This window comes from Charadrius vociferus, unplaced genomic scaffold, assembly GCF_000708025.1.
Source record: "Charadrius vociferus isolate BGI_N301 unplaced genomic scaffold, ASM70802v2 scaffold582, whole genome shotgun sequence".
NCBI classification, from domain to species: Eukaryota; Metazoa; Chordata; class Aves; order Charadriiformes; family Charadriidae; genus Charadrius; species Charadrius vociferus.
The window spans coordinates 23,243-36,873 of NW_009647405.1; the positions used below are offsets into that span (position 1 = coordinate 23,243).

Consider the following 13,631-nt stretch of genomic DNA (forward strand, 5'->3'; position numbering starts at 1 on the left):
GAAGGAATGGCAGATAGGAACTGTTATGGACTGACCACACCTCCCCATTACCCACCCCCCTTGCACCACTAAGGGTGTGAGGGGAGGTAAAAGGAGTCAGGAATGAAGTCGAGTCTGGGAAAAAGTGGGTGTGAAGGGGAGGTGTTTTAATTTGGGTTTTTGTTTCTCACCATCCAAATCTATTTTAATTGGCAACATTAATTTTCCCCAAGTCGAATCTATTTTGCTCATGATGGTAAGTGATAAGTGATCACCCTTTGTCTCAATCCACAAGCTTTTTCATCTTATGTTCTCCACTTTTCCTGTTGAAGAGAGTGAGTGAGAAAGCGGCTGGGTGGGCATCTGACAGCCGGCCAAGGTCAACCCACCACAAGAGACATTTTAGTTTCAGTCAAAGGAGAGGGAAAATAGAGGAACAAGAATGAGAAGGCGAGAGTGAAAGTGACCCACTTCTCTCAGCATCAGCATCGACTTATGCAGGCTGAAAGTGATGGTGAGTAGGGAGTGCTTAGAGTTAAATGTAGAAAAATATTTCCACGTGTTAGAGGAAATACAGAGGGGGAGTAGAGTTCACTTGAGTATTAAGTGATGTAAAGAGTGGCCACCACCTCCAGCAGCTCCAGCCCAGGATTTCCTCCTACCTGGCCACTGTAGTTCAGTCGGGTGTGCTGGAGGACCTGGGGCCTCTCTTCAGGCTGAAGGACACAGCTGATGCTTTCCCATTTGCAGGTTTAACCAGTAGTGAAGCTGAGCACATATCCCGGAGACACACACCAACACACACAACACTGACACAGCCAGCTACACAGACTGCCACAGAGAAGCCATTGCCTTCAACAGCACTTACATACAGGACTCTCATAAACCATAACTATAGGCAGCCAAGTCCCCTTCCTCCTCTTTGGCTGGAGGATCACTAGTGAAGGCACACACACAACACTCTAGATTCACAAACACATGCACATTCATGGACCCTCCACCCACCTGATACCCCTGACAAGACCCAGTCTCCTGTTTACCAGCTAGTCCACCTTGAAGTTTGCTAGTGAATACACACACATACTCCCCCACGCACCAGGTTTGGGGAAGATACAGACACTCAGGCCCTCCCCAGCAGCCGGCACCAGGCATGTGGGCTATGACCTGCAGTCCCATTCCAGCTGCCCGCACTGAACCCCTCACTCACCTCATTCACACTGATCCCTCCCAATAGCTGTTTTTTGGAACACACATTGTTCCAGCACCAGTAGCTGGTGGCCGAGACCCCCACCTGCTCCAGTAACTGGCACTGAGACTCCCACTTGCTCCAGTTGCTGGCACCACGGGCCCAGGGCACCTACACCCCCAGTCTGACTCCAGTAGCTGACTGCAAATTCACCCATGCTTGTCTCCCCAGTAGCCAGCACCTAGTCCTTACACACATGCACACACATACCCGCAATTGCGCTGGTCCCTTCCAGTAGACGGTTTTTGGGACACACATTGTTCCCACCCCAGTAGCTGACAGGTGAGACCCCCACCTGCTACAGTAGCTGGCACTGAGACTCTCACTCGCTCCAGTTGCTGACACCATTGACCAGGGGCACCTACGCCCTCAGTCTGACTTGAGTAGCTGGCACCAAATCCACTCGTGCTGGTCCCCCCAGTAGCTCACGCTCCAAACACAAAGTCTGTAGAACCCTCCCAAGATCTAGAGAGCTATGGTCCCTCCAACTACTGACTTTAGAACCCTCACTTGCTCCAGTAGCTGACACCACAGGCCGTGGGGTGCCTACAGCCCCAGTCTGACTTCAGTTGCTGGTCCCAAATCTATTCACACCAGTCTCGCCAATAGCTGGCAGTTAGTCCTTGCAGCACACATACACACAGGATAGAGAGATTACACAGTTAAGAAAAGATTTACTAACAAGTTAGAACAGACTGCAGTGATCAGGTACAGGGCATACTGACCAGCCCCATTTTATTCCCTTTCTATCTGACCCCCTCTTTGTTCCTTCCCCCTGCATGTTCCTTCATTGATTTGTATAGTTCTATCGATTCCTTTGCCCCTCCCAGTCCAGTGTCCAGGATCTCTCCTGGTTTAGTGTCTTATCAATTGCAAAATTCTGGTTGGTCTTCCTGGAAGTGGCACCTGTAGTTTCTTGATAGCCCATCAATTAGTATGACTGGCGTGCTTTGCTTCTTGTCATTGTCTCCATTGTTTGTTTTGTCAGATCTGTGTCACTGTATGTTTGGGGTTTTTGTCTTCTCCTTTTCTTATCATCCCAATTTAGGAGTTTCTTGATCAGATAACTTTGCTAGAATAAGCATTCTCACACTCTCACATATGCATATCGTTTGGTGTGACTGACCAGGTTTGGTTCTCGTCACTGCCTCCCTTATCATTTCTCAGTTAGGTTTGTGTCCCTGTATGTTCTTGTTTATGGTTTCCTTCTTTTCTTATTATCCCTTTTTTGCAGTGAAAAGGTCCTTGACCAGATAACCTTAAAGGAGCAGACACTCTTCTTCCACGTACCCTTACCTTAAGGACTGTTTTTATCTTTCAGATAGCAATTTATTTTTTTTTTTCAAAATTATAAAATGAAATACTTTGCTATTAAAAATACTGTCTGCAATATACTCCATATCAAACTTTCAGCTAGGAATCGCTACAACATCCAGGGGAGGGGAAGGGGAGTGGATGCAGCATTTCAGGATTTTTTTTAAAAAAAAAATCCACATTTTTCAAAGTCTACCTTATAAACAGGTAGATCATAACAGAAACTTCAATAATATGGTTTTTATGCCACCCATTATAATAATTTAGCGTAAATTCCAGTAGAACCAAAAGTATACAAGTGATACTAGCTGCCAACTACAGTTTATCCACTTGTGGCTTTTTTACCTGAATGTTTCCTCTTGGAGCTGCTCTAATTGGGTCTGCAGCTGCAAGTGCCTACAACCTGCAGGGCTGTTGGGATCTTCTATAGAATCAGATTGAGTCAAACGTTCCATCAGAACCTGGTTCTCAGCAAGTAAAATGCTCTTCTCCTCTTGAAGTGCTGCAACCTGTTGTAATAAAAGAACAGACTGGAATAACGGAGCTGTCAGCTACAAAGAGCAATTTTTTGGTGCACACAGCAAAACATTATCACAACTCATAACTGGAAACACTGAAGTTCACAAAACTATTTCACAGGAACACATTGTAACTTTAATATTTTTCATTTGATATGTGATGTAACCAATGCACTACAGCATTAGGGACAGGATTTGCCATAAAGAAAACAGCATTCTCACCTTTATTTCACAGAAATATCTGAAGAAAAATATCTCAGTTATCAAAGAAGATTATGACACTGTATTAAAGTCTGCCTACTTTTCAAGCACCACCACCCCACGCACACACCCTAGCACCCCATAGTAAGGTTTTTTAACGTTTTCCAAAAGAAACAATGTTTATACAATCACACAGAATATTCAAGTCTCAATGACCAATTGCAAACAGACTTGAAACAGGAACAGAGGTCCTAAAGATGATTAAATTTCTGTCAGCTTTGTGAAAACAGGCAGTGGGGCAGAGAAGCCAAAGTGCTATGACAAAAGAACGTCTGAAGCATAAGCTCATATTATTAGTCACTATACAATCAAAATGCAGGTAGGAGGGGAAAAGAAAGAATATACATATCCCAAGAGAAAGGAAAGTTTTGATCAGAACTTGCATCCAACACGACAAAATCAACCAACTGTCAAATCAAATCAATAAGGCACAAGGTTTCATTAATTCCAGTCATTACTGCTTGGCTAAAAGCCAAATTATACACCAAAATAGGAATTGATCTAAATGGCTCTTCTGGGTTCCAGGTTTAGTCTGTTGATGCCTTCCAGATCAGATATGCTCAGTTTACAGTAAAACTTAGTTTATGCTTAGTTTATGCATATGCATGCACTTTTTACTGAAATCATTATACCAGCAAAACTCCTCCTAGGGTTTCTGTAACTCATGAGTTGAGCAATACAGCTCATTTCTTGCTTGAATGCAAAAAAGCTTTGTCAGTACCGACCACATTAATGCTGACATAATTGAATCAATACAAGTGGGCATGCACTTTTTGCTCTGCTAACAGGGGTAAAGAAATACAGCAATTGGGGATTATTTTTTTATAATTATAAAAAGTAGATTTCTACAATAATCCCTTTCTTCAGCTGTCCAAGAATTAAAATACTTTTTTCTCTATTTAAGATGACCTACCTGCATATCTAACTCATGACATCTCTGGGCAATTTCTTCTTTTATTGCTAGGGCTTCATTTAATTCTTCTGTAGTTTTCTTCAGCTATCATAAACAACAATCATTTTTAGTTTCATAATTTCTATAAATGATATAGCAAAATTATTAATTATATGATTATAAAATCTTTTTTTACATTTATGTAATATTGAAGTTTGGGGAAAAAAGAAAAGCAATTCTACCTCTACAATGAAACAAAGTAGCAACTATAATAATTGTTTAATTTGTCTAACAAAGGTAAATATAGCTGAAGGTGATATTTGGTCTTGAAACAAAACATTGAAGTTATCACATTTATTTTGTAAACTAAGTCCCCCCCCCAAACCAAACAGCTTAGCTCTGAAGAATCTATTGCATCTGTACACTGAAAAAAAAAAGCATCGGTACACTTTTCTTTTTGGATGCAAAGATTACATAATTTCAGTTTTTAATCTACTTTTCAAATACACAAAAGATTGGGAGGTAAAATACAAGGAATAAACACTAAAGGTAAAACCTGTCTTGTCACTGGGAACTGCTCTGACTGTACAACAGGGGAAACAATCAACATTGTGATGGAGAAACCTACCCATCTGAAAAAAAGACACTGAATCTTATAAGCAGTGTGAAAACACTGTTACATCTCTTAAAGGGACCATATAATAATTAAAGGGTTTATATCTTCCAAGTTTCTGTATGAATATAGTCAGGAAAATAAAGAAATACCTACAAGAAAATTGGTCTGGTAAAATACGCGCATAGTTAAAGCATATGTATATATTTTATTAAACATAATAAAATTTAGATGGGCCTACTACTTTTCACAGACAGGTTCATAATCTTTCATTTTTTAAGTTTACAAGGGACAGCTGACATAAAAATTAATTCCATCTACCAGAATTTATGTACTTCTATACAGATAACTCTAAAAAACAGTCAAGTTTTATTTTGCATCCATTATTCAAATTTTACACAAAACTCTCTCACAATATAAAAGGTAGACTGCTTAACAATAAACCATAACAATTAAGCACTGATTTCCTGTGATTAAAAGAAAAGAAACATCTCATCTTGGATACCTGACATTCAAGGTCAATGTAAGCATCATTTCCAAAAGAGACTGGAGACTCTTTACTCATCAACTGCAATTAGATTACATTGGATTAGAAAAAACATAAGATTTATTTGCATATTAAAGATACATTTCAATGAAAAATTAGGTTTATCTTAAAGCTTTTTTTTCTGACAACAGTAACATTTTTTACTTCATTTTTTATGAGGTTTTTAAAAAAATATTTATGAAAAGACATATTCAGTACTTATAATATCTAAAGTATGAAAAACATTACCTTACATAGTCATTCTCTCTTCTGAAAAAGCACATTCATTATCTACCATGAAAGCTATGCTATCCTTTGCAGAGCACTGTATTGAAGCAGTATTAGACTGGTGGCAGCTATTATGCAGCAGGCAAGATAGGTCTCAAGTTGTTCTCTGGCAGTTGTTTTCATCTTTTCCCATTTTGAGAGCCCACATTCTTAGTTTTGGTCTTGAAACATCTGTATCTCAACTAATTATAAAGAAATGAAAGAGGACCAAGCTTACTGCTCCCTATTTGTCTGGAATTTGCAGATTAAAAATTTATACTCTAGAATGAGTATTTTTGAAACAAGCATTACAATTCTTTACACTCTGACTAATCTATCTGACTAGAAGAATGGTTTGTAATTGTTTTAGTGAGAAAAAAATGATTGTCAAGTCATTACTTTCTTAAAAAGACCCAGATTGACTGACATGCTTGACATGCTTATGTTGGGGGGGGGGGGGTGTTCTTTTAGGAACCTGACCCACTGATCAACTACAACAGATAAAAGGCTAGAAATAAACTTAAAAATTAAAAATATTTTAAGACCAAAGAACCCCTCACCCCCAGAAAGCAAATTATCAGGGCAGGCTCAAAACAAGAGACAAAGACATAAGATTTTAAGGTTCTAACAAGCAGTAGCTCAAAGAGGCTGAGCTCTGACTGCTAGCCAGTTTTCTTAGCTCCCCTGATAACACACCGAGTGCAGTTGTAGACACAATATTTACAAAACATCATCTCCTTGGAATGGATAGCCAAGTAACCCTGACATCAGATAAGGTGAATTTAAGGTTGAAAGAAGTACCATAAGAAATTTTAACTATATATATTACAGATATGTTGCAAATAACTAAAAAAAGAAATGTTTTTGCTCCCTGAAAAAACAAAACAAAACAAAACAAAAACAGAAAACAGAAGTAAAATAGTAAAAATATCCCAAAACTTAGGCAGGAAATCTGGCACTTGCCTGTTCCTGACAGCACTGACTTAGACAGAAAAAAGAAGCTGATCTAGCAGGAAGTTTGGGGATTTTTTTTAAATCCTAATTTTAAGAACTCTCGATCTGCAATTTTAGTCCTTGAAATAATTCCATAGTCATCCAATAGGAACCAAGACTGTTAAAATGCAGCATGAGTCAAAAAGATAACAGGTAGCAGAGTCCTCAGGCTCAACTGAGGTGAGCTCACTAAAGAGGTGTCTCTTTAGTGACATCTTTTAGAGATGTAACAGAAATAGTGAAATTGCTCTACTGTTAAACATGGAATTCATCATTTCTTGCTCACATTCAGAAGCGATTTGATTACCAGTGAAGGCCTAGAAAGGAAAAGAGTTATAGTAAATGGGGTTACATCAGGTTGGCAGCCAGTCACAGAGCAGAACAGAGAGCAGCAGAGAAACAGACTGCTGATATGAACTTTGTCCACCTGAAGTGGATACAAGGTTCAGATACACAGTCACCAGTGGGGTTCCCCAGGGCTCAGTTTTAGGACCAGTGCTCTTTAATGTTTTTATTAATGATCTGGATGCAGGAGTCAAATGTACATTAAGTAAGTTTGCTGATGATACTAAACTAGGAGGAGCTGTGGACTCCCTTGAGGGTAGAGAGGCCTTACAGAGAGATCTGGATAGACTAGAGAGCTGGGCAATCACCAAATGTATGAAATTTAACAAGAGCAAGTGCCAGATTCTGCACCTGGGACAGGGTAATCCTGGTTATACATACAAATTGGGGGTCAAGAGGCTGGAGGGCAGCCCTGCGGAAAGAGATCTGGGGGTTTGGGTTGATGGCAGGTTGAATATGAGTCAACAGTGTGCCCTGGCAGCCAAAAGGGCCAACTATGTCCTGGGGTGCATTGAACACAGCATAGCTAGTCAGTCAGGGGAGGTGATTGGCCCGCTCTACACTGCACTGGTGTGGCCTTACATTGAGTACTGTGTGCAGGTTTGGGTGCCTCAATATAAGAAGGACATCAAACTATTCGGGTGTGTCCAGAGAAGGGTAAACAAGATGGTGAAAGGTCTAGAGGGCAAGACTTATGAGGAACAGCTGAGGTCACTTGGCTTGTTCAGCTTGGAGAAGAGAAGGCTGAGGGGCGACCTCATCACAATCTACAACTACCTCAAGGGGGTCAGTGGAGGGGGAGGTGCTGATCTCCTCTCTCTGATGACCAGTGATAGGACATGAGGAAATAGTTTGAAGCTGCATCAGGGGAAGTTCCAATTGGACATTAGGAAAAGGTTCTTCACTCATTGCAGTCTACAAATTCCTCAAGAGGGGCAGTGGAGGGGTAAAAAATTATGTGCAACTGCAGCTAAGGGAGAGGAGTGAAAATATGTGAAACAACTCTGCAGACACCAAGGTCAATGAAGAACACAATCTACAACTACCTCAAGGGGGTCAGTGGAGGGGGAGGTGCTGATCTCCTCTCTCTGATGACCAGTGATAGGACATGAGGAAATAGTTTGAAGCTGCATCAGGGGAAGTTCCAATTGGACATTAGGAAAAGGTTCTTCACTCATTGCAGTCTACAAATTCCTCAAGAGGGGCAGTGGAGGGGTAAAAAATTATGTGCAACTGCAGCTAAGGGAGAGGAGTGAAAATATGTGAAACAACTCTGCAGACACCAAGGTCAATGAAGAAGGAGGGGGAGGAGGTGTTCCAGACACCAAAGCATATATTCCTCTGCAGCCTGTGGTGAAGACCACAGTGACGCATATTATCCCCCTGCAGCCTGTGGAGGACCCCACGCCGGAACAGGTGGGAGTGCCCTGAAGCTGTGCCCCCATGGAGAACCCACACTGGAACAGGCTCCTGTCAGGAACTGCGGCCTGTGGAGAGAAGCCCATTCAGGAGCAGGTTTTCTGGCAGAACCTGTGACCCCACGGGGGACCCACTCTGGAGCAGTCCGTTTCTGAAGGACTGCACCCTGTGGAACGGACCCATACTGGAGGAGCTCTTGAAGAACTGCAGCCCGTGGGACGAACCCATGTTGAAGTTCATGGGGGACTGTATCATGTGGATGGGACCCCACTCTAGAGCAGGGAAATGAGGAGGAAGGAATGGCAGAGATGAATATTTATGACCTGATTGCAACCCCCTATTGCCCATCCATCTGCACTGCTCAGGGGGAAGGAGGTAGATAAGTCAGGACTGACGTTGAGCCTAGGAAGAAGGAAGAGGTGGGGGGAAGTGTTTTTAGATTTGTTTATATTTCTCATTACTCTATTCTCTTTTTAATTCGCAATAAATTAAAATAATTTCCCCAAGTCAAGTCTGTTGTGCCCATGACGATAGTTGGTAAGTGATCTCCCTGTCCTTATCTTGACCTTATCTCATTTTCTCCCCCTGTCCTATTGTCCTGGTTCTGGCAGGGATGGGGTTAATTTTCCCAAGGAGCCAGCAGGGGATACAGGTATTCCATGCCATGTGACCCATGCCCAGGTTGGCAGGGGGGGAGCTAGCCGGGGGAGGGGGCAGGAAGGTGCGGTGGGAGCGGGCTGCGGCGGTCCGGATCCGGTCGGGGAGCTGCGGCATTGTAATAGCGTTCGTATGTTCCTTTACTGGTGTTATTGTTATTGTTTTCTCTTGTTTTTGCTGTTCCTTTAAACTGCTTTTATCTCAACCCACGAGTTTCTGCCTTATTCCTTCTGATTCTGCGCACGGCTGTGGGAGTTGAGCGAGCGGCTTCGTGGTTCTTTGTTCCCGCCTGGGGCCAAACCACGACACCTATTGAGGAGGGGGAGTGATAGAGCGGCTCAGTGGGCACCTGGAGGCTAGCAAAGGTCAACCCACCACAGTTGAGAAGATTTAAACATCTAGAGAACTGAAGCATGCAACCAAAGTTCTTTGCCATGAAGAAGGCTTGTTTGATTTGTTTTTGTAACACAAAAGAGGAAGATGTTTCTTCTAAAACTGCAAACTGTGCCCCTTCTTCATCACAGTGAAATAAAATATGTTTCTTAGCAATACTGAAAGGCTTAATTCCTACACACTATGGACACTAACATACCTCCTGAATGGCTGTCATGACAACATGTTGAACTGATTCTTCCATCATCATTATGGTCTGTATGTACTCTGAAAACAAGAGCATTCAGGTGTGTTACTATTTAAGCTTGAGAAAGTCAGACAGAAAATGAGATCAATAGTCGTATCTTTGCTACAAGCTGAGCAGGTGCTACAGATAAAACTGAAATTTGTAATTACCTTTCAAGTTTCAGGCCAGCAAACTCAAGAAGACATTATAGAAAAAAAAAAAGTCTATTCAGACATAAATCAAGGCTCACTAGAACACTGCAACGTGTTTGGGGTTTTTTTTTGCCTATGATAGCCATTTTTTTTCTTCCCCATTACTTCCCAAAAGAACTGTCCAAGTGCTTTTCTCCCTTTGTTCCTGAATTATTCAGGCAATAGAAGAACAGGATCCAATGATGGGTTGTCTTTTTCCATGTTTTTGACTCCTTGTCCTGCCTTTCTACAGCACCCTGATTTCACAGAATTTCCATGTGAGGTCTTGAGAAAGCACAGAACTAAGAATACAATAAATCCTCTCCACATTTTCTCTTCTTTTTCTGTATATAGATGTGACCTGTATTGGAATACACCTTCTCCAAGCTCAAGAGAGCACCGTCCTAGCGAGTAGGGAGACAGATAAAAATGCAAGAGGCCTGCATGGATCAATAAGGAGCTCCCAGACAAACGCAAACACAAAAAGTAAGCATACAGATGGTGGAAGCAAGGAAGGGTAACCTCGGAGGAATACATGTTTTTTCCATGTTTTTGACTCCTTGTCCTGCCTTTCTACAGCACCCTGATTTCACAGAATTTCCATGTGAGGTCTTGAGAAAGCACAGAACTAAGAATACAATAAATCCTCTCCACATTTTCTCTTCTTTTTCTGTATATAGATGTGACCTGTATTGGAAGCATGCTGTAAGAGGATTGAGTGGTTAGAATGTCAAATTCTGATGTTTAGACTGAGTCACAGTTTGTGACTTGTCCAATATCATATGCATCCCAGCCAGGTATCATGACCTTTTTTTTTTCTTTCCAAATGCCATGCATATCATTGTTATGATTTGCCTAAGAGGAAGATGTTGTGAATCAGCCACCGCAAAGTAATTTAGAAGAGGCACGACAGTAAATACTCAAACTACATATAACTAGACTGTTTAGATGTCTGTATCTCATATGTTTTTCATGTTTAGACTGACAGAATATGTAAAGTTCAGGAAAGATACATTCCTCACTAATAAATGCCAAGCAGCTATCAAAAAAAGAATGAGAAATTTACACTTCTGTGACCGACCAACACACCCCTGCAGTGGAAGAAGGATCAGAGGAATCATAGAATCATAGAATCATTTAGGTTGGAAAAGACCTTTAAGATCATCGAGTCCAACCATAAACCTAACACTGCAAGAATGCTGAGCTCAGGGAAGAATGTAAGGAATGATTGCCAGTTATTGTAAAGAAAGCTGAACTTATCTCGACACAAGGGGGACTGGAGGGTAGCCTTTGTTTTAGCTATAGGGCTGTACCAGTGGGTCATCATTAGATGAGATAATTAGTAGAGAGTAATGGCTTCCTGAGGTAGTCAGACTAGCATGGGGGGAAGTGTATATGTGCCTCAGCCCAACATAAGGTAGAAAAATTGGACAACTAATAAAATGAACTATGAAGAGAGCAATGGGCTTGAGCTAACTTCAACACACGTATTCCTTCCAGGCAACTTGGGACACCCAGTGTTGTGACAGCAAGCACAGAGAGATCAGTAATGGGAATCACATTTGTAGTATCATAGAATCATAGAATGGCTTAGGTTGGAAGGGACCTTAAAGATCATCTAGTTCCAACCCCCCTGCCATGGGCAGGGACACCTCCCACTAGACCAGGTTGCTCAAAGCCTCGTCCAACCTGGCCTTGAACACCTCCAGGGATGGGGCCTCCACAACTTCTCTGGGCAACCTGTTCCAGGGCCTCACCACCCTCATTGTAAAAATTTGTTCCTAATATCCAATCTAAATCTACCCTCTTCCAGTTTAAAGGCATTACCCCTCATCTGATCACTCCATGCCCTTGTAAAAAGTCCCTCTCCAGCCTTCTTGCAGGCGCTCTTCAGATACTGGAAGGCTGCTATAAGGTCTCCCTGGAGCCTTCTCCAGGCTGAACAACCCCAACTCTCTCAGCCTGTCTTCATAGGAGAGGTGCTCCAGCCCTCTGATCATCTTTGTGGCCCTCCTCTGGACCCGCTCCAACAGGTCCATGTCCTTTTTATGTTGGGGGCTCCAGAGCTGGATGCAGTACTCCAGGTGGGGACTCACGAGAGTGGAGTAGAGGGGCAGAATCACCTCCCTCGACCTGCTGGCCACAGTTCTTTTGATGCAGCCCAGGATGCGGTTGGCCTTCTGGGCTGCAACCCCACATTGCCAGCTCATGTTGAGTTTCTCATCCACCAACACCCCCAAGTCCTTCTCCTCAGGGCTGCTCTCAATCCATTCTCCACCCAGCCTGTATTTGTGCTTGGGATTGCGCTTGGCCTTGTTGAACTTCATGAGGTTTGCACAGGCCCACCTCTCCAGCCTCTCCAGGTCCCTCTGGATGGCATCCCTCCTCTCAAGCGTGTCAACCGCAAACTTGCTGAGGGTGCACTCCATCCCAACATCCATGTCACCGACAAAGATGTTAAACAGCAGTGGTCCCAGTACTAACCCTTGAGGAACACCACTCCTCACTGCTCGCCACTTAGACATGGAGCCGTTGACCACAACTCTTTGAGTGTGACCGTGATTCAACTGTATGTTGCAATTGCTATATTATGCTTGTATTGTGATTTCAGTATATTGCTGTATCAGTCTGCTAAATCAAAATATGACATCAAATATCTTCAAATAAGTAAATTTTACATTAAACGTTAAACTCTTCTCGTGTGGAATATCTAAAAGAACTTCGTCAGAGAGTATTTGACTCGGACAACTTCAGAGATGTTAACTAAACAGTCAAGTGGAAGAGAGGTGGCTTAAATTAATAGTTATTTATGTACTTACGGAAGGGAAAACGCTTGTATTCTAAATAAGAGGATGGCCAGACTTTCTCCTGCTTAAGGGAAGAATAAAAGTAGTTTCAGGATGAGAGCTTAAAGCAATTTAGAACCCTGAGAAAACTGGAAAGGGGAAATTAGCTTAAAAGCTAAGATACGCAATACAAGAGGAAGACAACAGTCTTGAAAATCGAGCTGCCATTTTGCCAGAAAGGAAATAGAAGTGAGGTGTATTAGGGATAGACAGCCTTTGATAGAAACTTAGCATAAATACAGCAAGCATAGCTTTTTCTTTCACTTATCCACCTACATCTTTTATGAAGACTCTTGCAACTAACCCCAATATCTACTGGAGGGACCACACAACAGGGCATAAGCACTCCAGGAGGTTCCTAGAGTGCATCAATGACAACTTTCTGACTCCAACGATAGAGGAAACAATGAGGAGAGGTGCTCTGCTATACCTCATACTCAAAACCAAGGAGGGACTCATGAGGGATGTGAAGGTCAAAGGCAGCCTTAGCTGCAGTGACCCATGAGATGGTGGAGTTCAGGGTCCTGAGAGGAAGGTAAAAGCAAGCTCACAGCCCTGGACTTCAGGAGACCAGACTTTGGCCTCTTCAAGGATCTGCTTGGTAGAGTCCTATGGCATTATCCCGGGATCTGGAGGGAAACAGGGGCCAAGAAAGTTGGTTGATACTGAAGGATTGCTTCCTACAAGCTCAAAAGAGCTCCATCCCAAGGAATATGAAGTCAAGTAAAAATTCCAGGAGGCCTGTATGGATGAACAAGGAGCTCCTGACAAAACTCAAACACCAAAACAAAATATACAGAAGGTGGAAGCAAAGATGGGTATCTTGGGAGGAATACAGAGCCAAAGTGCAAATGGAATTGAATCTGGCAAGGGATGTCAAAGGCAACAAGAAGGGCTTGTCAAACAACCTAAGTGGCAAAAGGAAGACTAGGGAAAATGTGGGCC

The 13,631-nt window shown here is 42.4% G+C and overlaps 1 protein-coding gene across 1 annotated transcript in view; it reads right to left on the reverse strand.

The window, feature by feature from the left end:
- The window catches only part of LOC104282128 (protein Hook homolog 3-like), a gene marked incomplete at its 3' end in the record, with an annotated part of 56,708 nt that overhangs the window by 16,536 nt on the left and 26,541 nt on the right, over positions 1 to 13,631 (reverse strand). Inside the window, exons 5-8 of the mRNA XM_009880206.1 lie at positions 9,623 to 9,690; positions 5,329 to 5,391; positions 4,232 to 4,315; positions 2,885 to 3,048 (exon numbers count right to left, since the gene is read on the reverse strand). Coding sequence (XP_009878508.1) covers positions 2,885 to 3,048; positions 4,232 to 4,315; positions 5,329 to 5,391; positions 9,623 to 9,690 — 379 coding nt within the window. The remainder of the gene's footprint in view (positions 1 to 2,884; positions 3,049 to 4,231; positions 4,316 to 5,328; positions 5,392 to 9,622; positions 9,691 to 13,631) is intronic.